The following is a 25218-nucleotide window of genomic DNA, read 5'->3' as shown; positions in this document are numbered from 1 at the left end:
TAGAGTACCCCTTCGCCTCGCTATACCGGTTCTAGGATGAACAACTTTCAACATAAAACATTGAAAGACCATCCAGAAATGAAGCAAAGGCAATGTGAATTCATATTGATGCAACGTTTTAACTGCCACAGTAACACTACACTACAGGAATCTGCTTTGTCTGACGAGGTAGTTTTTAAATATTAGTATCTAAACACTATGTAATACGTCCAAAGTAGATAATTCCTACAATACAAGAAACAAAAAGGCTTTGTGCGTCAAATGTATATACATTCAGGCGTGAGGCGGGAATTGAGGCAGTGATTTAAAGACAGCATTCCCAATTGGTGACATATTCTGAGGCTGTTACATACATATGTGTTTGTATGTGTGTGTGTGAGAGAGGATGGCGATCTGTTAATAATAGTTTGAACTAGACTATCCGGTGATTGATATTAGGAGCACCGTCACCGTACCGGACCACCTCATTCATTGTATCCATTAGCCACCTTTTACGACCAGTATAGGTTGTGGAGACCAATTGCAACTCAGAACCCACGGGTTCGTGACTGTGAGGGGTGATGAGTGAGTGAGTGAATGAGTGAGGATGGCTTTAGGCCGCTTTTAGCAATATTCCAGCAATATCACGGCCTGGGACACAAGCCCATTGTACCCACACATTGTACCCATGTCGGGAATCGAACCCGGGTCTTCGGCGTGACGAGCAAAAGCTTTAACAACTAGGCTACCCACCAACGCTCCGTGAGGGTTGATGAGGTAGCCAGAAGATAACATACTTATTATGAAGATGAGTGAGTGAGTTAAAATTAAACGTCTCATCGGGCAGCCAGACGAAACGGCATTACAGAAATAATAAATATTTACCCTGAATAATGCATTAAATATTTCAAAACTTTATACAACAATGCCCTCCCAAGTCAAACATACAGTACGTCCAGGTAATAGCTACAGAACTTGGTTCATGCATCGTTCAGATGGAGATTTTAGTATGCATGTTGTGCTTCAAAAGCAGGGCTAGCTGTGCGGTATAGCCAATAACGACAAGTGTAGTGATGATATATGCGTATTACAGGTACACTATGTGTTATCTTAGGCTGCATGACTGGTAGTTGTCTGACAGCGAAACCCTGACACGCCTTAAAGATAACAGAATTACGTCAGCGCCTTTCATTGAACTGGCCTATAACAATCTCACTCATGCGTAGCTCTGTATTTCAGAATGACATTTATAATACTGAAAAAAAGGACTTTTAACTGGAACTAATATTTTGCTATTTATACATTTGCAAGGCTTCAAGGCAGTATATATATATATTTACGATGTTGATGCGCCTGCTGCAGTACAGCGTAAAGGGTGTTGGGGTAAAGCGTCTACCGTGAGGGGCTCGTCAACGTAGCAGGGTGTAGTTTCAAGGAAACAGACCAGTGCGGGGACGAGGACTTGACACATAAAGGACGTGCACAACAAGATTCTGAGATAGAGAGGAGGGTTTGTTTGTCTGGAGGCCGAGCTCACTGTTCACGCCGCGTAGGAGGAAACTAAGGGCAAAGAGGAAACAGACCGTCCATCATGTTTGGTCAAAGTAGAAAAAACAGGTGGCCAAATTTGGACGATCGTCACAGCGACGGAGACAGGGGTAAGTTATTCTTAGGAGTGGGATTGTGGGTTTGAGCGGGTGCAGGGATGAGCCGACCAGCTCTGTGTACGAAGCGATACCTTCATGGGTACGATAGGTCACGTACCCATAATCAATAGAAATATTATTATGTTCAATTTTACATATGTAATTCAAACATGTATTGTCAATTTGTGATATAATATTGCATTATAGTTTTATATTGTGTCATGTTGTGTTTAGGTGTTGTGTATTTTAAAGTAGTGTGATGTTTAAATGCGATGTGACGCACTGTTGTTTTGAGATGTGGTGATGAGGTGAAATTGGGCTTAACATTGCTGTTCAGATTATTACACTAATGTAGCGATGTGCATGCGTGAGTACGTGCATGTTTTTGTGTGTGCGTGCGTGCGTGTGTGTTTGTGTGTGCGTGCGTTTGTTGGGATATTGTATGATGTTGTGTTGGTTCATAGTATGACATTGCGTTGGGGTATGGTATGATATTGTATTGGACAATAGTATGACATTGTGCTGGGGTATGGTATGACGTTGTGTTAGGGTATGGTATGATGCTGTGTTAGCCCAGAGTATGACATTGTGTTAGGGTATGATATAATGTTATGTTGCCAATAGTATGGCATTGTGTTGGGGTATGGTATGATGTTGTATTGGCAAACAGTATGATGTTGTGTTGGTCCATGGTATGACATTGTGTTGGGGTATAGTATGATGTGTGTTGCCTCAGAATATGTCACTGTGTTGGGGTATGGTATGATGTTGTGTTGGCCATTAGTATGACATTGTGTTGGGGTACACTATGCTGCTGTGGAGTATTAGTATGCTGCTGTGGCCAGTAGTATGGCGTTACGTTGGGGTAGGGTATGATGTTGTGTTGGCCAATAGTATGGCATTGTGTTTGGGTGTGGTATGAATTTGTGTTGGCCAATAGTATGACATTGTGTTGGGGTTTGGTATAATGTTGTGTTGGCCAATAGTATGACATTGTGTTGGGGTATTGTATTATGTTGTGATGGGGGTATGGTATGATGTTGTATTCGTCAATAGTATGACACTGTGTTGGGGTATGTTATGATGTTGTGTTGGCCAAAAGTATGACATTGTGTTTGGGTTTGGTATGATGTTGTGTTGGCCAATAGTATGACATTGTAATGGGGTATTGTATGATGTTTTGTCGGGGTATGGTATGATGTTGTGTTGGCCTAGAGTATGGCATTGTGTTTGGGTATGGTATGATATTGCGCTGGCCAATAGTATGACATTGTGTTGGTTTATAGTATGATATTGTGCTGGCCAATAGTATGACATTGTGTTAGAATGGTGTTATGTGATGCCCTTGTGTTCTTTTGAGGTGTATTTCAACCTTTTAACGTCCTTGTCGATGGTATGTAGGTCCGATACAATTGAGCTTTATAAACTCGGAGAGGTGGATGCCCAAACGTACCCAGTCGTCCCCCACTCGGGAATAATGGAGACTATCAATACTCAATGGAGTAGTCATCCCCATGGGTGAACTAAACGATACAAGTGTGGAGAAAGAACATAACCTCAACTGTGTCGCCCCGGTTCCCTTGCGACATCTGCACGGGATGCTGTCTCCTTGCTTTCGAACATATATTTTATTCACTGTGTGTTTAATGCCTCACTACATTTGACGTTCACAATCTAATAAACCGCTCAAACATAACATGGTCCGATGGTACATGTAGGTGTGCCGGCTGCTTCTTTATAATGGCGGTATAACCTACCCGTTACCCCATACCCAGCTCCAGGTCCATACCTGTACCTCATGGTTGTATCATATATTACATAATGACCTGCTTCTGCAGACCTTGGATGATATATCGCCTTGCGGTCCCAGTCTAGCGGCTCCAGTCTCACATAGGAAGAACTTACTCCTTCAGTAATAGTGCTGTGGTATTTCTAATTGAAACTCATCGATTCCCTCTGAGGACATCGACTTCCGGGCAAAAGAAAGTACCTACCAGTGTTTGATTGTGGCTAAAATAAAACAGACGAGAAATGGTTATTCAATCATGATTTACTTGATACGAGTATCATTGTTGTGTTTATGGTTGGAGTGTTTTGACGTCTGTTTTCAACTTTGTAACGTTTTGAGAATGTTTGTAATTGTTTGGTTTCATCCAAATTTCAGTTGTGTACTCTTTTATTCCCTGCAGTTTACTAGTATATCAATCTGGGTGACCAAAGATTTCTTCTTATTCTCTTTAACTTCCCTTTCGTCAACTTGCACAGAAATGCCTCCTCACTCGATCCTGCACAATAGTTAAAGTTTCCATATATCTAATTTTGTTCTTAAGAACGATGAATAAGTTTTTAGGCCTCTTATATAGCGTGGGATGTGTCTTGCACGACCGTTCTCACACAATCACCAGCATCCCTCCAACATAGGTGGTATTTACAGCAATTAACGTCTTCGAGTGTGTTCATACACGTACAACGCAGGTCACCACACAGTGAAAAGGTGTATGTAGTTTTACGCCGCCACTAGCAAGATTCTATCAATACCAAGGCGCGAGACACACATTGTACCCATGTGGGGAAACGAGCCCGGGTTCTTAGGCGTGACGAACGGATGGTCCCATTATTAAGCCACTCGAACGCCGAGTGCAGTCAGAGGCGAGCACTGTGGTTGAAATTACAACAGCATGTAATAGAAACTGTGGTGGTGCTTTATGTATGTTTTTTCAAGCGCAGCCACGTGACCTCTGTAACATATCCATCGTTAAATATTTTAACATGTTAGAATTCTCAAGTATTGGTTCAAGATTCCCAAAATGCCTATTGATAGATTGCAAAGAAAATTTTATAATATAACGTTATTGTATGAAAAACATGGAGTTCGCAATTGGTTATACGATGTAAAGTCGTTATTAAATGAATGCGGCTATGGGTATGTTTGGCATAATCAATGTGTACCTGAGAATCCAGATATAAATATTAAAAGATTTAGAATAAGTTTAACACATTTAGATGCAGCTCCCATAGATTTAGGATCGATGTAGGCAGACATAGAAACAGAGCCAGAGAATTGAGAAGATGTGAGAAATATGGTTTAAATGTGATTAAAGATGAGTTTCATTTTCTGTTAGTCTGTCCAAAATACAACCATCTAAGAAGTAAATATATTGATCTGCCTTTTTATGTACATCCCACTCCACAAACATTTATATCGATCATGTCAACAACTGTTAAAGATACTCTAGAAAAGCTAACAATGTTCATTTATCATGCTATGTTAATTAGACTATGACCCGTTAAACATATCTGCAACCACTCCCGAAAACAGAATTGTACTATTGGCCTGAGGCCTTTCATTATGGAATACAACTTTTCCTTAACCTTAATATGTCCATGAAGGTACAGACAGGTTTCAGGTCTGGGCTGGAGGATGTGTGCGAATCTTGGTGTTGCCCCAGCGCAGAAGATTCAGTCATATGTATGCATTACTTACATTCAAAGTTTGACTTCAATAATCTCCGTGTTATGGGGTCGGGCGTTTACGTGGATTTACGCAAAGTGAGCACACCAGTTTTGACGTTTTTAACTCCACGAACGCAAAAATACATGTCGAGGTCAATTCTTAAATAATAAATTCTTGTACGTGAACAGTACTAACTTTACAGGCTGCTTATCTATTATTATCCCACCAATACATCAGTGAAACTATTAAGGGCATTAATGTGCAACATAGGTAGTACGGGTGTGGGCGTGGCCAAATTATTTTTCGGTTTGTGGCAACAAAAACGCAAACAGAATTGCTTGGTTACAAAGGACATCTGACAGCGGGGAATTATATACATGTATGTTCACATATTGTCAATCTCACAATCTGTGTTGCTTTGTTAGAAAGTATGCTTTACTTTAAGACATAATCAAATGGACAGTGTATATCTTCATGTGAGAAAAGGGAAAATACGGAGCCTCTTTTGTCAGGACGCTTCAATCAGTGAGATTAAAGACGAGAACGGGTACTGAAGGTGTGATTGATTGATGATGGTAAATATCGCCGTACTGGTATTGCAGTTATATCTAGAAGTGAATGGTGGCTGGGTTTATTGCGGTGCAGGTATTTCAGTTATATCATGGCATTCCTAGGAATGAATGGTGGCTGGGTTTATTGCAGTGTTGGTATTTCAGTTATATCATGGCATTCCTAGGAATGAATGGTGGCCGGGTTTATTGCAGTTCTGGTATTTCAGTTATATCATGGCATTCCTGGAAATGAATGGTGGCTGGGTTTATTGCAGTGCAGGTATTTCAGTTATATCATGGCATTCCTAGGAATGAATGGTGGCTGGGTTTATTGCAGTGTTGGTATTTCAGTTATATTATGGCATTCTTAGGAATGAATGGTGGCTGGGTTTATTGGAGTTCTGGTATTTCAGTTATATTATGGCATTCCTAGGAATGAATGGTGGCTGGGTTTATTGCAGTGCAGGTATTTCAGTTATATCATGGCATTCTTAGGAATGAATGGTGGCTGGGTTTATTGGAGTTCTGGTATTTCAGTTATATTATGGCATTCCTAGGAATGAATGGTGGCTGGGTTTATTGCAGTGCAGGTATTTCAGTTATATCATGGCATTCTTAGGAATGAATGGTGGCTGGGTTTATTGGAGTTCTGGTATTTCAGTTATATTATGGCATTCCTAGGAATGAATGGTGGCTGGGTTTATTGCAGTGCAGGTATTTCAGTTATATCATGGCATTCCTAGGAATGAATGGTGGCTGGGTTTATTGCAGTGTTGGTATTTCAGTTATATTATGGCATTCCTAGGAATGAATGGTGGCTGGGTTTATTGCAGTTCTGGTATTTCAGTTATATCATGGCATTCTTAGGAATGAATGGTGGCTGGGTTTATTGGAGTTCTGGTATTTCAGTTATATTATGGCATTCCTAGGAATGAATGGTGGCTGGGTTTATTGCAGTTCTGGTATTTCAGTTATATTATAGCATTCCTAGGAATGAATGGTGGCCGGGTTTATTGCAGTTCTGGTATTTCAGTTATATTATGGCATTCCTAGGAATGAATGGTGGCTGGGTTTATTGCAGTGCAGGTATTTCAGTTATATCATGGCATTCTTAGGAATGAATGGTGGCTGGGTTTATTGCAGTTCTGGTATTTCAGTTATATTATGGCATTCTTAGGAATGAATGGTGGCTGGGTTTATTGCAGTGCAGGTATTTCAGTTATATCATGGCATTCTTAGGAATGAATGGTGGCTGGGTTTATTGCAGTTCTGGTATTTCAGTTATATTATGGCATTCTTAGGAATGAATGGTGGCTGGGTTTATTGCAGTGCAGGTATTTCAGTTATATCATGGCATTCTTAGGAATGAATGGTGGCTGGGTTTATTGCAGTTCTGGTATTTCAGTTATATCATGGCATTCCTAGGAATGAATGGTGGCTGGGTTTATTGCAGTTCTGGTATTTCAGTTATATTATAGCATTCCTAGGAATGAATGGTGGCTGGGTTTATTGCAGTTCTGGTATTTCAGTTATATTATAGCATTCCTAGGAATGAATGGTGGCTGGGTTTATTGCAGTGCAGGTATTTCAGTTATATCATGGCATTCTTAGGAATGAATGGTGGCTGGGTTTATTGCAGTTCTGGTATTTCAGTTATATTATGGCATTCTTAGGAATGAATGGTGGCTGGGTTTATTGGAGTTCTGGTATTTCAGTTATATTATAGCATTCCTAGGAATGAATGGTGGCCGGGTTTATTGCAGTTCTGGTATTTCAGTTATATTATGGCATTCCTAGGAATGAATGGTGGCTGGGTTTATTGCAGTTCTGGTATTTCAGTTATATCATGGCATTCCTAGGAATGAATGGTGGCTGGGTTTATTGGAGTTCTGGTATTTCAGTTATATCATGGCATTCCTAGGAATGAATGGTGGCTGGGTTTATTGCAGTGCTGGTATTTCAGTTATATCTAGGAGTAAATGGTGGTTGGGTTTATTGCAGTACTGGTATTTCAGTTATATATATGAGTGAATGGTGGTTGGGTTTATTGCAGTACCGGTATTTCAGTTATATCTTGGAGTGAATGGTGGCTGGGTGTTTTGCAGTTCTGGTATTTTAGTTATATCTCGGCATGCCCAGGAATGAATGCTGGTTGGATTATAGCACAAAGAAAGCAGAGTTTGCACTCGAGAGGTTATCAAGCGGGAATGTTTATGCACACCACAGGCCCATGATTCATGTTAAACTATCTCCTGGGACAATAGTATTCTATACAAGGAAAAACTCTCGGTGACTCTAAAGTATTGTGACGTACACCCAGTAAACACCTAGCTATAATCATCACTTGCCCTGGTATGTGGTATTATAACTACTCTAAGCTCCATGGATGAACGACCCAAAATCATCCAATATTTCTATGCCTCATCTTCTCGGTATGGCAAGTAAAGGGCGTGATCCTGATCCACCATGCGAGAACAAGTGAATCGGTCCCTCACCGTAGTTAGCATGTCCCCGTACTCCCCACAATCTCCACAGCGTCTCTGATTCCCAGAACTAATCCAACTCCTCTTTCTCCACAGACTTCCAGGATTATACCAGATACCCTGACACAAGGCTAGAGGAACCGTTCTCCGACCATCTCGCGAGGATGAGCCTCCCAGGTAAGCCCTGCTTCTGCTGGTGGCCATTGTAATCTGTGTTTGTATAATGGGTGGTGCTACCATTATACCCATAACCCCAGGGCTATGTTTAAAGAGGCTCGTGAATGATTCAGAGTTGGATATTTTGTATGGCAGAGCTGCGAGACCTCAGTCTTGTAGCTTCATCAGGGTGGGAGTGGTAAGTACTAGTTTATGGCTTTTTTAGTTTTGTAGATTCATATTTTACTTACGGTACACCTCTTTGTTTTACCAGAGAACGTGTTATGGATTTAAAAAAATGGATTCTTTAAATCTCGATAAGGAGTTTATTAAAAATTATTTTTTTACACAGATTCTTCTGAGGAACGTACATGATATTGTTCATGGTGGGTGTACTTTGAATGAGGCTGCCATTGCTATGTAAAGAAATCTAGCTGTGTGGGTATATCATGAGAGATCAATGGAATGGTTATCTATTTAAAATGTGTAATATATTTATTTTGTTACCATGCATAACATAAATAAAGTTCTAATTTTACCTTCACAGTCGTTTCAGACGCGCGTCATTAATAGAAAACATTCATCAAATCGACACTTTCCTTCCATAAAACGGGCACTTACTTTTCTGAGCAAAATGAGTGAGTGGCGGGTGCTACGGTAGATATACTGACATTTTCACAACCACCCTGTGTCATCACTGATTTTCAGTGATCCATTCATAAAATTGTTACCCCCAGTGGAATTTGTTTCGGCAGATAATGGATACTATTTATTCTCTGACGTTTTATAGTTAGCATGTTGAAATGTTTGTACTGCTGATATTAACGTTAATAGTAATGCTTCAATCGACTGTCATAATTCCTGTGCCACAACTCGCAACGCCATTGAAAGGATGACGTCACTGAACTGCAAGGTCCAATAGACTTCGACGCCAGTGTTCCCAGGATGTTAATCCTGGGTCCTTGGCCAGCAATACACTGACAGGCTTGATCTACTATCAGAGAAAGTCTATAACATGTGTCACTTCCTCTATGATTACACACAATATCTGAAATACACATACCCCCTCCTCCAACAAACGCCGTTTTACGACGGTGTCGAACAAGTAGTCACTAAAGTTCAACCGTGTTGACATATAAATATTTGGCTGTCATTGTGCATACATCATTATGTTTTATCGATGTCTTGAAATCCGAAATCAAAACAGTTATTTCATGACTTTATTTCAATTTATACAAATCCCTAACCTAACGGACACACGTATGAAAGCGCAGACACCCTGACGTCAGCAGCAACACCTAAGCCCATGTCAAAACACAAGGTGATACAAGAACGTAGGGCAATATGACACGCGCCCTAATTTGGAATCTTTGGTTATTCGCGCATGACTTCAAGCTAATTGCTGCCCTATTCAGGTGTGTCAGAGCTGATACTGATGCGATGTCAGATGCCAGTCATAAAGGGGCTAAGGCACAATTACAACCTCCGTTCTGGAACACCACACAATCCTGCATTGGTACTTCATAATGTCCATCACATGTATGACCATGACCACCGACTATTTGATTTTTTGAGGTGATGATGGTGGGGATGGGTGAGGTGAAATTGGGTTTAACGTTGCGGCCATGCATACGTGTGTGTGTGGCTTATACTAGTCCGGATTGATACCGTTTTATAGTGCCAGCCCACTGAGATACCATGCCGCAGATTAACATGAATACCTCACTTAGACACAGTATACTGACTCAGAGCTGACCAGTCCTTGTTTAAGCCCCTTAATGCCGAGCGCAAGGCAGGGTGACAACAAGTACCATCTTTTAACGTGGTATGACGCTGCTGAGGATCGACCCCCGACCTTCCACTCTCCGGGCGAACGCTCTACCACTAGACCACGGACGCGGCGGGTGGTATTTGGGTGTGATGCTGGGGAATGATTGGTTGTTAAGGCTAGTATTGTGATTGTGTTTGAGACACACATCGATTTCCTCGATGAGGAGGCAAACACGTTTTTACACCTCTAACAGATTGTTTTGCAGAACATTATTTCCAGGTCACGATATTTTGTTATTAAAAAAGAGGGAAAAGATTCAATCATTTTGGGAAAAGATTATTTAAAAAAAACTCCCGCGCTCTCACAATAAAGAATCAAATGGTCGGTCCCTTACAGTGAGTGAATGTATTGGGATTTGAAAGCTTCTTTGTTGTGATATTTTTTAATTACTAAATAATACGAGACAGCGTTCTGGGTATGACAAGCATCTCAGAAGCGCAAAATCAGGACAGTGTGTACTTTATTAGTAGGTTTAATTCAAAATATGTTGTTTTAATTCTGGATGTGTAGAAGTCCATACTAGACATGATAATATTGATACTTATAAAGTAGTGTGCAAAAATAAAAAGTTCTTATTCTGAAACCTTTTATGTGGTATACAAATGACAGCGAAACCAAAAAGGAAAACCATAAGGGATCATGCACTGGCTTGACGTTATCATGGCTATGGTCGGTAGGTATGAGGTGTCCTGTACTGGCTTGACGTTATCATGGCTATGGTCGGTAGGTATGAGGTGTCCTGTACTACCTGTCCTGGTAGGTAGGTACACGGTGTCCTGTACTGGCTTGACGTATGTAGGGATGTGGTAAGTATATATAAGATGTCCTGTACTGGCTTGACGTATGTAGGGATGTGGTAGGTATATGTAAGGTGTCCTGTACTAGCTTGACGTATGTAGGGATGTGGTAGGTATATATAAGGTGTCCTGTACTGGCTTGACGTATGTAGGGATGTGGTAGTTATATATAAGGTGTCCTATACTGGCTTGACATATTTAGGGATGTGGTAGGTATATATAAGGTGTCCTGTACTGGCTTGACGTATGTAGGGATGTGGTAGGTATATATAAGGTGTTCTGTTCTGGCTTGATGTTATCATGGCTGTGTTATGTATGTATAAGTAGTCCTACACTTGCTTGACGTATCATGGCTGTGGTAGGTATGTATAAGTTGTTCTGTACTGGCTTGACGTATGTAGGGATGTGGTAGTTATATATAAGGTGTCCTGTACTGGCTTGACGTATGTAGGGATGTGGTAGGTATATGTAAGGTGTCCTGTACTAGCTTGACGTATGTAGGGAAGGGGTAGTTATATATAAGGTGTCCTGTACTGGCTTGACGTATGTAGGGATGTGGTAGGTATATGTAAGGTGTCCTGTACTAGCTTGACGTATGTAGGGATGTGGTAGGTATATATAAGGTGTCCTGTACTGGCTTGACGTATGTAGGGATGTGGTAGTTATATATAAGGTGTCCTATACTGGCTTGACATATGTAGGGATGTGGTAGGTATATATAAGGTGTCCTGTACTGGCTTGACGTATGTAGGGATGTGGTAGGTATATATAAGGTGTCCTGTACTGGCTTGACGTATGTAGGGATGTGGTAGGTATATATAAGGTGTCCTGTACTGGCTTGACGTATGTAGGGATGTGGTAGGTATATATAAGGTGTTCTGTTCTGGCTTGATGTTATCATGGCTGTGTTATGTTTGTATAAGTAGTCCTTCACTTGCTTGACGTATCATGGCTGTGGTAGGTATGTATAAGTTGTTCTGTACTGGCTTGACGTATGTAGGGATGTGGTAGGTATATATAAGGTGTTCTGTTCTGGCTTGATGTTATCATGGCTGTGTTATGTTTGTATAAGTAGTCCTTCACTTGCTTGACGTATCATGGCTGTGGTAGGTATGTATAAGTTGTTCTGTACTGGCTTGACGTATGTAGGGATGTGGTAGGTATATATAAGGTGTTCTGTACTGGCTTGATGTTATCATGGCTGTGGTCGGTAGGTATAAGGTGTCCTGTACTGGCTTGATGTTATCATGGCTGTGGTAGGTATGTATAAGTTGTTCTGTACTAGCTTGATGTATATAGGGATGTGGTAGGTATATATAAGGTGTTCTGTACTGGCTTGATGTTATCATGGCTGTGTTATGTATGTATAAGTAGTCCTACACTTGCTTGATGTTATCATGGCTGTGGTAGGTATGTATAAGGTGTCCTGTACTGGCTTGATGTTATCATGGCTGTGGTAGGTATGTATTAGGTGTCCTGTACTAGCTTGATGTATATAGGGATGTGGTAGGTCTATATAAGGTGTTCTGTACTGGCTTGATGTTATCATGGCTGTGTTATGTATGTATAAGTAGTCCTACACTTGCTTGACGTATCATGGCTGTGGTAGGTATGTATAAGTAGTCCTACACTTGCTTGACGTATCATGGCTGTGGTAGGTATGTATAAGTAGTCCTACACTTGCTTGACGTATCATGGCTGTGGTAGGTATGTATAAGTAGTCCTACACTTGCTTGACGTAGCATGGCTGTGTTATGTATGTATAAGTAGTCCTACACTTGCTTGACGTATCATGGCTGTGTTATGTATGTATAAGTAGTCCTACACTTGCTTGACGTATCATGGCTGTGGTAGGTATGTATAAGTAGTCCTACACTTGCTTGACGTATCATGGCTGTGGTAGGTATGTGTCAGGTGCCATGTTCAAGGCCACTCCACACGGCGATCTTATCAGTCAGACGATCGTAATGCCCATATTCTAACACAGACGTACTACAGTCATTGCTCTGAGATCGCTTTGTGAAATACGAACTATACAAATACAATATATACTAGCGGCAAGGAACACACCCAAACAATAGTTTCTATAAATCTTCTATGTACCCGAAAATGAACCGAGTTTCATTGATTATATTTTGTTGGTAAACCTGAATCAATATATCCAATCCAAACTAGATGTTCTTAAAAAAGAAATCACAACTAATCGCAATAACCTTTCATTCCATTTGGGGGAAAACTTGAAATGACTGTGCAGTTTGTCCAAGGCCGACCTAGTAATCAGTCAGGCGTGACACACTGACTATCACAGACTATCATCTCCCGATGTTATCTGTGTCTGAATGTCATGTGATGAGGGGGATGATACAAAAGTGTATTTACATCCAGCCTTTTGCTCCTGCTCGCGAGCAACACATTTAGCGTATTATAATCACGTTCGTTGTAAACCTGCTTCACAATGTTTGTAACATTTGTAAATGCGTTGTTTGTAACCCGAATATCTGCTCTGTAGTTCGGTGTTAAACTGTTATAAGCAGCGGCCATTCAAATGGGTCTCCAGTCTGTAGATAGATCTGCACAGTAGCAGTAGAAGCCTACAGGTAAAACATTCACCATGCACTGTAGTCTGGCAAACGGTGCCTAATATATATACCTACCAAAGCCGTGTAAACGTCAAGCCAATACAGGACATCTTATATATATATATATACCTACCACAGCAAACATCTAGAGTTTGGACCAACTCAGTCTTTTTTATTTCAAGTTCCAAACCACTTTATAAGTCATCCTTTTGCCAAGACCGGCTCCACTTTATAAGTCATCCTTTTGCCAAGACCGGCTCATTGTATCTTATAAAACTCTGGAGCAGAACACACTAACAAGATAAATAAAAAGGTTTTGTTTACGAACATTCCTAATATTCACCCTACCTGAGCAGTATAAATGTGTCCAGAGTAGATTTATTTTGAGCTCTTCCAATCCAGGCGAGGGGCGGTCGGGTAGCCTAGTGGTTAAAGCGTTCGCTCGTCACGCCGAAGACCCGGGTTTGATTCCCGACATGGGTACAATGTGTGAAGCCCATTTCTGGTGTCCCCCGCCGTGATATTGCTGGAATATTGCTAAAAGCGGCGTAAAACCATACTCACTCACTCCAATCGAGGGTTTATATAAAAATAAAGACGCATTTATTCTACCGTGTGTCACACTTGCAAATATTACTTTGTTGTTACCAGTTCAGGGGCGGTAGGTATTCTAGCTGATAACGTGTTCGCTTTTTACGTCGATTGCGCGGGTTCGATTCCCATATGTGTACAATCTTTGACGTCCCTATCTTGTTTCCCTGCCGTGATATTGATAAGACTCAATCACTTACTATTGCCAGTTCAAAGTTATGGTCAAAGAAACTGAACCCTCAGACGTGCCGTGAAACATGTCTGTTTGAAACACGCACCGCCCTCTCTCCCCAATAACGCCCAGTACATCTGTATACAAATATAGATACACAGTCGCTAAACAAGCTTGACAAGCTCGTCACGGGGCGACTCACACACACCTGGTCCCCACCCTAACCCTCTTTAATGTGCCCAGTGACCCATGTAGACCCGAGACGCATCCACCTAGTGTCCTCCTCCTCCTCCACCTCCGCATCAGCAGCAGTGTGCTGGGCGAGTCCCCACGCTCGACAGCATGATGCCGGGATGAAGTAGGCACGGCCACTCGTACTGTACATTTGTAGTGTGTAGCTGTCAACACTATTAAGATCGGCTCAGCTGAAAACAGGGTGGAGACGTTTACATCATCTGTATAAGAGATGTCCATGCGTGTTGCATTATCTGGTACGCTGAAACTACGGTCCAACTTCGTTATCTCGAACTCGAATGTACCGATATCTCGAATATACCCCCCGGTCCCCATCGCCCCACTATATAAATGCAGATTAATTATATAATTTGCTCTCTTTTCTCGAGTTCTCGTTAAATATACATAACGCTATCTCGAACCTTTGACTTGTTCCCAACTTTGACTTTACTGTAGAACTGTGTACCTTAATCTCGAAGTTGGCATTTGCTACATTAACAGTTTAATTTGAAGTATAGTGAAGTTGTTTTTGACCCAGAATGAATTATTAACCAAATCAAACATTTTAGATTTGTTAAATTATATTACCCTGGGCCCCATTCCACAAAGCGATGTTTGTGTTAGGAAGATCATAACTCCCAGTCGTCAACACTAACTGACGACAATCGTTGCGCTGACACCGTCATGTACCATGGTACCAGCCCAAGAGTACACATATTTCACACGTGTGCCAAGAAAGTGCATATATATCCGAAGCATGACGAAGCAAACGTGGCGATGTCATGAATATATCACAGCAGGTCAAAGGTTATGTCAAAGGTTGCAGCGATTTAAATATATTTAGAGAAAATGTATTCATGTTAACCCTGACTCACGGTCTCCTCAGAATATGTTAAATTACTATTTACTAATAAAAACAGTCCCTCTTATAATATATCCCCGTATTAGCGATTGATAAAGATATATACATAACGATATCGATTTCAACAACTGAAAGTGGGGATATACCTGCGATTTGTGAGTGAGTGAGTGAGTGAGTGAGTTGGGTTTAACACCGCTCTAAAACAGTATTCCAGTCATATAACGGCGTGTCAGCTTGATGTGGGAGGAAAGCCCGATGTGATGCAGGACGTTTCAGCTCTGGGGTGGTTGAAGTTAAAACCTACTTTCATGTAAGTTTAACAAATGCACCATGCCGAAAATGTTCGAAAGTTACATCAGCACTATAATGACCTAACCGTGACATATACACATTGTACGTCAGAGATTAACCACTTTCGATTATCTGCGGAAAAAGATTCCATTTTGCGTCAAATGCAAAACAGGTGAATAATTTATGAATGGATCACTGAAATTCCGTTATGACACCAGGTGTTCGCGAAAAGGACAAGCATGTCCTTCCCTACCGGTAGCACCCGCCAATCACACAATTTGCGTAGAGAGGGTGTGTTGCCTAGCGCCGCGCAGCGTTTACAAACCAACCAATCAAGTGATGGAACAGTAAATCTAGTGGAACGATAGGGTGTTTGGATTCTTTTTTACTGTCATTTGTGTATTTGAGAGGAAACAAAGATGATTAACATGCCAAACAGGGAATTAAAGGTAGTCATCAACCGCTCATTCCAGTTGCAACTCAACCCCAAAACGAGGCCTCTCCGGTGGGGCAAAAGGCCTGGTATCATCACTATTTGATAGCCATTCTAAACACATTTTCATAATAAAGTTGAAATCGTATAACGACGCTGCTTTTGGCAGACATTTCTTATGATTACGGAAAGGGTTTTGCCGTTTTTGATTTATTTACGTTTTTCAACACATGAGTCCTAACTGGTAGTTATAACACTGGTGTATTTTAGAGAAAGGAAATCCATTGTGACGCATTTAGACCACGTGTTACATTAGGTCTTCAAGCCTTTGGGTTACCCCCGATGACGTCCCTTAACAAAAGTTTGTCTTAATTTACAGGTCAGAGGTACTCGTACCAGCCTTTTTCTCAAAATAACTCACAACCCTACAGTCAACCATTCTCCCAATCTTTCCCCGAAGAACGCGACGTAATCACACAGCCATACCTTGGCAACATGGAGATTCCCCCGAATGGCCGCAATGTCAGGACATACACTCTACCCCACAGGAGAGGAACACGAGAGCGACAGCCTATCATGATCGTACCCCCAAAGAGGGAACCCAAACTGATAACCATGGAGGTGAAGGCCCCAGACCCAGAACCGATTTTCATAATGCCCCCACCTCCGCCGAAAAAGAAGGTAATTGAGTACGAGGTTCCTGTGAGACCCAAGACCCCAGAGCCGATCCTTGTGCCAGTTATGCCCCCTCCCAAGGATCCTGAGTATGTGACGGTGAGGCATGTCGTGGAGGAGCAAGCCGACGGTACCAACTGGGTGATACCAAATCATCATGAGCCGCCTGCCTACAGAACTTCCGGACCAACCATTTCAAGAATACCGGACGACTATGAACGAAAGGTAGGTATCTGGCTTAAATATTAGTATCTGGCGTTTGAAACTGTTTAACCGTTGGAAAATATTTTCATTAGTGCCATTTCTGGATAATGCCTTTAATAAACATGAATATTTTGTTGATTTCTGTTCGAAGAACATTCTGGTAAACTGTTTCTGATATGAGCGTTAACCATAGTATATTTTGCCAATCGTGGATTGAAAAACCTTTTCCCCCAACATAGCATCTAACAAAAGTCCCAATTCCTCCCATCTGTTTCTGTTTCTTTTATAATCATCCTGTTTCTGTGCATGTTTTTGATTCACTAACCCGCCATTCTCGCCCGCCTCGACAGTATCGGACTCAGAACTGGATCGCCCGATCAAGCCAGTGGTTGCCCACGAGAAGATCCCGCTATTCGTAACTGGGTATGCTGCATACGTACACACTGACCTAATGCCCGAATTTGCCTCAGTTTACAAACGGTGATAGGCACCCTTGCTTTAACACTCTCCCTATAGATGGATCCTCCTCACCGTAGTACCTGCATCTAGTTTAGTGCTTCATTATGCAAATTGTCTTTTTGATTATTTTCTATTTAATGAATCTAACGATATGTTACCGGACTGAGCTTATGTTTGTACCTAAGGTTTGCACATAATGAACACGCATTACATCCTCGAATACCCAGGGTAATACATGTATATCTCCCTTCGGTTATAATAGCCATTCACCATCATAGCTTCGTTTTGTGTCTGATTCAAATAGGCGATGCTAAAAGCAGCCATCAACTCCAATGACACCCATGAGCTTGAAAATATTTGTGCGAGGTTACAGATAAGAGTTAGAGACAATGACGACACTCCCTGGACGAAGCTATGGTTCAACGTATTTATTATAATAGGATATGACACACCGAATAGTCGACGGTTCCTGGAGGAAATCACGCATTAGCATGCACACTAGCCTCATTGCAGGACAAATCCATCGACAGGCACTGTCTATAAGCAGGTCCTAATTTCTTTGTACTCAACACTGTACATGGTCAAATTTAACACTCCTGCAGTGTGTAATCTTATCATGCTAACTAATCACATGCTACGCACTATACCAGGTTGTGGCAAATTCGGATATTGGGTCGCAGTTGGTATGTATGGACTCAAAGTAAAACTGTCCTCTTGGAGTGGAGACAGTGTCGGAGGAGGGAGGGGTGTGGGCAGAGGATATCCTGTCGTAGACGATAGGCAATACTTTGAATGCCTGATGCCTTTAAAGCTCTACTTCTGACCATCTTCCCGAGGAAAGGGAGTTAACAGGCTGTGAATGCCCAGTTTACAGTTTCCGGGATTTAGGGGTTCGATCGTAGCGCCACCGTGGCTATTACGAGCTTTGTCCTTTCTTTGTCCCTCCTATTGACCAATCAATTCCACCTCTGGTATCATTTGCATTTGCTTCAAAATGGTGACGCAAAGTGATTACGATCTGATCGATAATCAAGATCAATATTGTAATAAAACTGGTCAAGGGAGCACCTTGATTAAAAACATGAAAAGATGTGGAAAATATCTGTTGACGCTAAGTTGACAGTACACATGCTTTGAAATGTTACGCGATTTTGATTGACTCCATTTGATTGAGTCCATCCAATTCCGGAATCCCAGCCTAGTTCGGCATGGGTAGAAACAAGACTTTCCCCTAAGTCAGAATGTACCTTGAATGTCTTACCTAGAATACACTGTCCTCTAAGTCAGAATGTACCTTGAATAACTTACCAAGAATATTCTGTCCTCTAAATCAGAATGTACCTTGAATCACTTACCTAGAATACACTGTCCTCTAAATCAGAATGTACCTTGAATAACTTACCAAGAATACACTGTCCTCTAAGTCAGAATGTACCTTGAATAACTTACCTAGAATACACTGTCCTCTAAATCAGAATGTACTTTTAATAACTTACCTAGAATACACTGTCCCTTAAGTCAGAAAGTACCTTGAATAACTTACCTAGAATACACTGTCCTCTAAATCAGAATGTACCTTGAATAACTTACCTAGAATACTTTGTCCTCTAATCAGAATGTACCTTGAATAACTTACCAAGAATACACTGTCCTCTAAATCAGAATGTACCTTGAATAACTTACCTAGAATACACTGTCCTCTAAGTCAGAATGTACCTTGAATAACTTACCTAGAATACACTGTCCTCTAAGTCAGAATGTACCTTGAATAACTTACCAAGAATACACTGTCCCTTAAGTCAGAATGTACCTTGAATAACTTACCTAGAATACACTGTCCTCTAAGTCAGAATGCACCTTGAATAACTTACCTAGAATACACTGTCCTCTAAGTCAGAATGCACCTTGAATAACTTACCTAGAATACACTGTCCTTTAAATCAGAACGTACCTTGCATAACTTACCAAGAATACACTGTCCTCTAAGTCAAAATGTACCTTGAATAACTTACCAAGAATACACTGTCCTCTAAATCAGAATGCACCTTGAATAAATTACCTAGAATACACTGTCCCTTAAGTCAGAATGTACCTTGAATAACTTACCTAGAATACACTGTCCTCTAAATCAGAATGTACCTTGAATAACTTACCTAGAATACTTTGTCCTCTAAATCAGAATGTACCTTGAATAACTTACCAAGAATACACTGTCCCTTAAGTCAGAATGTACCTTGAATAACTTACCTAGAATACACTGTCCTCTAAGTCAGAATGCACCTTGAATAACTTACCTAGAATACACTGTCCTCTAAGTCAGAATGCACCTTGAATAACCGACCTAGAATACACTGTCCTTTAAATCAGAACGTACCTTGCATAACTTACCAAGAATACACTGTCCTCTAAGTCAAAATGTACCTTGAATAACTTACCAAGAATACACTGTCCTCTAAATCAGAATGCACCTTGAATAAATTACCTAGAATACACTGTCATCTAAGTCAGAATGTACCTTGAATAACTTACCAAGAATACACTGTCCTCTAAGTCAGAATGTACCTTGAATAACTTACCTAGAATACACTGTCCCCTGAGTTAGAATGTACCTTGAATAACTTACCTAGAATACACTGCCCCCTTAGTCAGAATGTTCCTTGAATAACTTACCAAGAATACTTTGTCCTCTAAATCAGAATGTACCTTGAATAACTTACCTAGAATACACTGTCCTTTAAATCAGAACGTACCTTGCATAACTTACCAAGAATACACTGTCCTCTAAGTCAAAATGTACCTTGAATAACTTACCAAGAATACACTGTCCTCTAAATCAGAATGCACCTTGAATAAATTACCTAGAATACACTGTCCCTTAAGTCAGAATGTACCTTGAATAACTTACCTAGAATACACTGTCCTCTAAATCAGAATGTACCTTGAATAACTTACCTAGAATACTTTGTCCTCTAAATCAGAATGTACCTTGAATAACTTACCAAGAATACACTGTCCCTTAAGTCAGAATGTACCTTGAATAACTTACCTAGAATACACTGTCCTCTAAGTCAGAATGCACCTTGAATAACTTACCTAGAATACACTGTCCTCTAAGTCAGAATGCACCTTGAATAACCGACCTAGAATACACTGTCCTTTAAATCAGAACGTACCTTGCATAACTTACCAAGAATACACTGTCCTCTAAGTCAAAATGTACCTTGAATAACTTACCAAGAATACACTGTCCTCTAAATCAGAATGCACCTTGAATAAATTACCTAGAATACACTGTCATCTAAGTCAGAATGTACCTTGAATAACTTACCAAGAATACACTGTCCTCTAAGTCAGAATGTACCTTGAATAACTTACCTAGAATACACTGTCCCCTGAGTTAGAATGTACCTTGAATAACTTACCTAGAATACACTGCCCCCTTAGTCAGAATGTTCCTTGAATAACTTACCAAGAATACTTTGTCCTCTAAATCAGAATGTACCTTGAATAACTTACCTAGAATACACTGTTCTCTAAATCAGAATGTACCTTGAATAACTTACCTAGAATACACTGTTCTCTAAGTCAGAATGCACCTTGAATAACTTACCTAGAATACTTTGTCCTCTGAGTCAGAATGTACCTTGAATAACTTACCTAGAATACACTGTTCTCTAAGTCAGAATGTACCTTGAATAACTTACCTAGAATACACTGTCCCTTAAGTCAGAATGTACCTTGAATAACTTACCTAGAATACACTGTCCCTTAAGTCAGAATGTACCTTGAATAACTTACCTAGAATACACTGTTCTCTAAGTCAGAATGCACCTTGAATAACCGACCTAGAATACACTGTCATCTAAGTCAGAATGTACCTTGAATAACTTACCTAGAATAAACACTGTATACAATGTCCTCTGTGTCAGAATGTACCTTGAATGACTTACCTAGAATACACTGTCCTCTGAGTCAGAATGTACCTTGAATAACTTACCAAGAATACACTGTCCTCTGTGTCAGAATGTATCTTGAATACAAGGTAGACACAATTTTATGGATAACAACTTCTCTAATACTATAAAAAGCGACGTTTCGATATAGATCCTTATACCGTTGACAAGCAGAATTATCTTTGCGTTGGCTTTAGTCAACTACAAAATATAGGCGACTAAACCCTTCCCATATTCATAAGAAATCTATAAGATTGTACAATTCCGAGCATATCATGAACATGAATTACCATCAAGTAGTGACGAAACGATAAGGTGACACCTTATCCCACTCGCCCCACTCCCACGAACATGTAGGTTTTACAAGGTAACTTGAGGAGCTTTTGAGTACCTTGTCTTTTGTGTCAGAAGAACTTGAAATTTGAAACATACTCAGAAACATACCTCATCATATCCCGGGTGCTACAGAGAAGGCAAAGAATAACCTACAATTTGCTTTGGAGGAAATCTTGAATACCCTACCGTCGGCTTTATAAGTTATCTCATACGTGTCAGAAAGTATAATAAAATACCCTGCCATATGTATTAGAGGTTATCGAGACTGCCCTGCCATTCGTGTTATAGTTTGAGGTATGTATATTACCCCATTATTACGATGTTACAAGCTTTGTAGACTACGCTTCCTTTCGCATTAGAAGGTATCTAGAAGGTACCCTCCCCTCGGTGTAAGGAGGTACCCTCCCCTCGGTGTAAGGAGGTACCCTCCCCTCGGTGTAAGGAGGTACCCTCCGCTCGGTGTAAGGAGGTACCCTCCCCTCGGTGTAAGGAGGTACCTTCCCCTCGGTGTAAGGAGGTACCCTCCGCTCGGTGTAAGGAGGTACCCTCCCCTCGGTGTAAGGAGGTACCTTGAAGAGCCGACCCTAGGTTCAATCAGCCAAATGCAAAATCAAGAACGTGGTTCATCTTGAATGTTCAAAGTCAATAAACAGTAGGATATTGCCTTTTAGACAACCACCGGACCTATTGACCAGAAGGTCCTCGTTAAACACCTGTAACCGTCAAAATCAGTTGTCATGATGATTATGTTAAGATACATCCCTTTCGGAACTATATAAGCACGCCACACACCCTCTGTAGTATAGGGATGTAACACTAAAACAAAACAGAGTGACACAGCACAATATCACATTCACTGATAGCATAACGTCTAAGTCAATCACCTTGTAGTATGCAAGCTATTCTGATTATGCAGTTAGTGCAGGAAAGTCACGCCAATGTCACTTCGGGACGATATGTTGAATTTCATTGACGTAAAGTGTAAAGGTTTTATGATTTAGATCAGCTACACTATACATGTCAGGTTCCGGTTAGGCACGGACAATTTGATATTCTTTGGGTGGAGTGAACCAACGTATTCAAGGCGTCAATCCACTTTCCACACGATGGGTAAATGTGTGAATGTTCTGTAGCGCCGTAGTATTTCTCCAGCTACAACACGGCCTATCATTCCCCTGAATCCCAACTGGGGCGCCACACTCTGAGCACCAATATATACTGAGGGAAACAAATAAGGGAACACATGAAAGTACACGTTCCTTTATTCTTTTCCAGGTTTCTTCGCATGCTTTGAATTGCTCTGTGGGTGAAAATCTGGAATTAAATAAAAGAACAGTGTGATGAAGTGGTGTTCCCTTATTTGTTTCCCTCAGTATATGTCCAATACGACTCTTTCTCTGTGACCTTCTCAGTGGATACCTACGGTTTGACTCCAGCAACCTTGGTTGGTCGTACGAGGCGACATTTTGGACTTAGATGATTGCGTAAACTCGTTTCCCGACTGTGTGGATCATTGTTCATGATATCAATCCCTGGGTTATCTTGTCCAGACTCGATTATTTATAGGCCACGTATATATCTGGAAATTATAACGCAGATCATGTCGCTTTAATATTACTAAGTGAGAAACAAACCAACCAACAAACAAATGGTATGTAACCTGATCATAAATGCTTACTGAATTTCGCCTTCCTCTTCTTCTCCCCAGTCGACGTACAGCGACACTCTCCTCGGCGTGCGACGAACAATCTTGTGGGAACTCGTCATCGCCAGTTTTGTCCTGTTTGTCATCATGCTCCTCATCGCCATCTTTGTTGCCGGCTTCCTCTCCTAAACGACGTCTCGACGTCTCCAGGTCTAACTCTGTAATCAGGGGCTCCAAATATTTCTTATCCAAATGAACCACCTTGTACTCATTACATTCAACAGCAGGGCGTGAATTTGGACGACGTCGCTGACAATGCGTCCTTACTTATATCAGCCAGGAGTTTGAACGGCCCTGCGGTTAAAGCGCTCGCTTGTCTCGCCGAATGCCCGGGTTCGATTCCCCACATGGGTATAATAAACAGTGTACCATGCCGTGATATTGCTGGAATATTGCAAAAAAGCGGCGTCACACTCTCACTAATAGACCAGACATGATTTAGATATGATAATAGATCGTATTGGTAAATGTTGAATATCCATTGAACCGTGTCACACTGTTTCGAAACATACGTTGTCCCGTGAATAGTTCTAAATTAACACTCTATGTGTTGCCCGCTGAAGCGTGTCCTTTAGCAGGCAAACGTGTGTTCTGGGCGTTAAACATTCCAGACAGCCATCAAGACTCCTATTCTTTCCATATGGCATCTTTCGCACATGCCTGTCAGACAACGATAGTGTCTGAATGTTAATGTATTTTAGGGCACGGGTGGCCTCGTCGTCTGAGGCGACGCATTCGCCATGCAGAGTTGCGTCCCTTAGGTGTTCCAGAAACCTATGATCCTTGTTTGAATTCCAGATTCGCCCTGTCTATACTTCTAAGTTTGTTATCACCATACCCGAGCTTGTGGTTTCACCAAAGTGACAAACGTCTACGACATGCACCAACTTGGACATCAAGTTGACACGCCATGATATAACTGAAATACTGTTCCAGGCTACTTTGTTCAAACCTAACTGTTGTATAACTTTCATGACAGTGGCACCTAGTTATCGCATCCTTTGGATAATGTTGCATAGAATACACGACAGGGTCCATAATATTTATGTAGGGACTGAAATGTTGCCTGTAAAAAGATCACACGTTAACAAGAATATAATATTTGATTTTCTGGAGTAATTTTGTTTGATAGAGGAAGCTATGGGCTTTGGTTCGAACTAGTGACGCTGTGACTCAACACAACAAAACCACGAATTTACGAATCGCTGATATACTCGTGATATAAGCTACGCCGCATTTCACTACAACATGGACAACTGGGCGTCACTGGTGTTGGTGACGTCACACCGATTGTCCTCAACTGTTTTTCATATTGTCTAAATCCGAAATAAAATTGTGACATATATTAAAACATATTCTCAAAAGTTGCTCGATGTAAGTAGTAGGATTAGGATTTTGAATCAATTTTAGACAGATGTTTTTGTTTCTAAACATGTATTTTAATAAATTGGACAACTTCTACGAATCGAGGTTGTATCATTCTTCTTTTTCGTTGACGAAAATACCATGTTCCAACACATCTGCAATCCTAGCCCGTGATTCACCGTAGTCAGCAATTCACATCACACCAGCACCACACGGAAAGGTCGGGGGCTATAGCAATACGTGTTATGAAAACGCCATTTCAAACAATAAATAAATCTGAATTAAAATCGCTGCTGTTAAAATGTCCATAATAGCATGGTACAGATGGATTAGTATATATGTATTGATATGTATTCAACTATATATTGTAAATATGTATGCCACCTGTGTATTAATTATATGAGCAATAAAGATCTATTTTGTATAATCAGTCGTTGTATTTGGCATGGAATGACTGTACAC

At 40.9% G+C, this 25218-nt stretch overlaps 1 protein-coding gene across 2 annotated transcripts; it reads left to right on the top strand.

Annotated features, from left to right (window-relative positions):
• Positions 1-1374: 1374 nt before the first annotated feature.
• LOC139454372 (uncharacterized) lies at positions 1375-23985 on the top strand. 2 transcript variants are annotated; one of them, XM_071236030.1, is made up of 4 exons: positions 1375-1637; positions 8210-8290; positions 16439-16959; positions 23395-23985. In XM_071236030.1, the coding sequence occupies exons 1-4, from the start codon at positions 1571-1573 to the stop codon at positions 23518-23520; spliced, it is 795 nt and encodes a 264-aa protein (XP_071092131.1). In that variant the 5' UTR covers positions 1375-1570; the 3' UTR covers positions 23521-23985. The 2 variants fall into 2 exon arrangements, with proteins under 2 accessions (XP_071092131.1, XP_071092132.1); XM_071236031.1 differs by lacking the exon at positions 23395-23985 and adding an exon at positions 17289-17372.
• The last annotated feature ends 1233 nt before the right edge of the window (positions 23986-25218 follow it).

The sequence above is a fragment of the Haliotis cracherodii genome, unplaced genomic scaffold (genome assembly GCF_022045235.1).
Source record: "Haliotis cracherodii isolate W230 unplaced genomic scaffold, xgHalCrac1.p SCAF_10, whole genome shotgun sequence".
Lineage (NCBI taxonomy): Eukaryota > Metazoa > Mollusca > Gastropoda > Lepetellida > Haliotidae > Haliotis > Haliotis cracherodii.
This window is presented reverse-complemented; position numbering and strand designations above follow the sequence as displayed.

Bases quoted from the DNA above. Each gene is read 5' to 3' on its own strand.
- LOC139454372 (XM_071236030.1), top strand. From the start codon at position 1,571: ATGTTTGGTCAAAGTAGAAAAAACAGGTGGCCAAATTTGGACGATCGT. The intron at 1,638-8,209 runs GTAAGTTATTCT...CTTTCTCCACAG, and splicing joins TCACAGCGACGGAGACAGGG to ACTTCCAGGATTATACCAGA. The intron at 8,291-16,438 runs GTAAGCCCTGCT...CTTAATTTACAG, and splicing joins CGCGAGGATGAGCCTCCCAG to GTCAGAGGTACTCGTACCAG.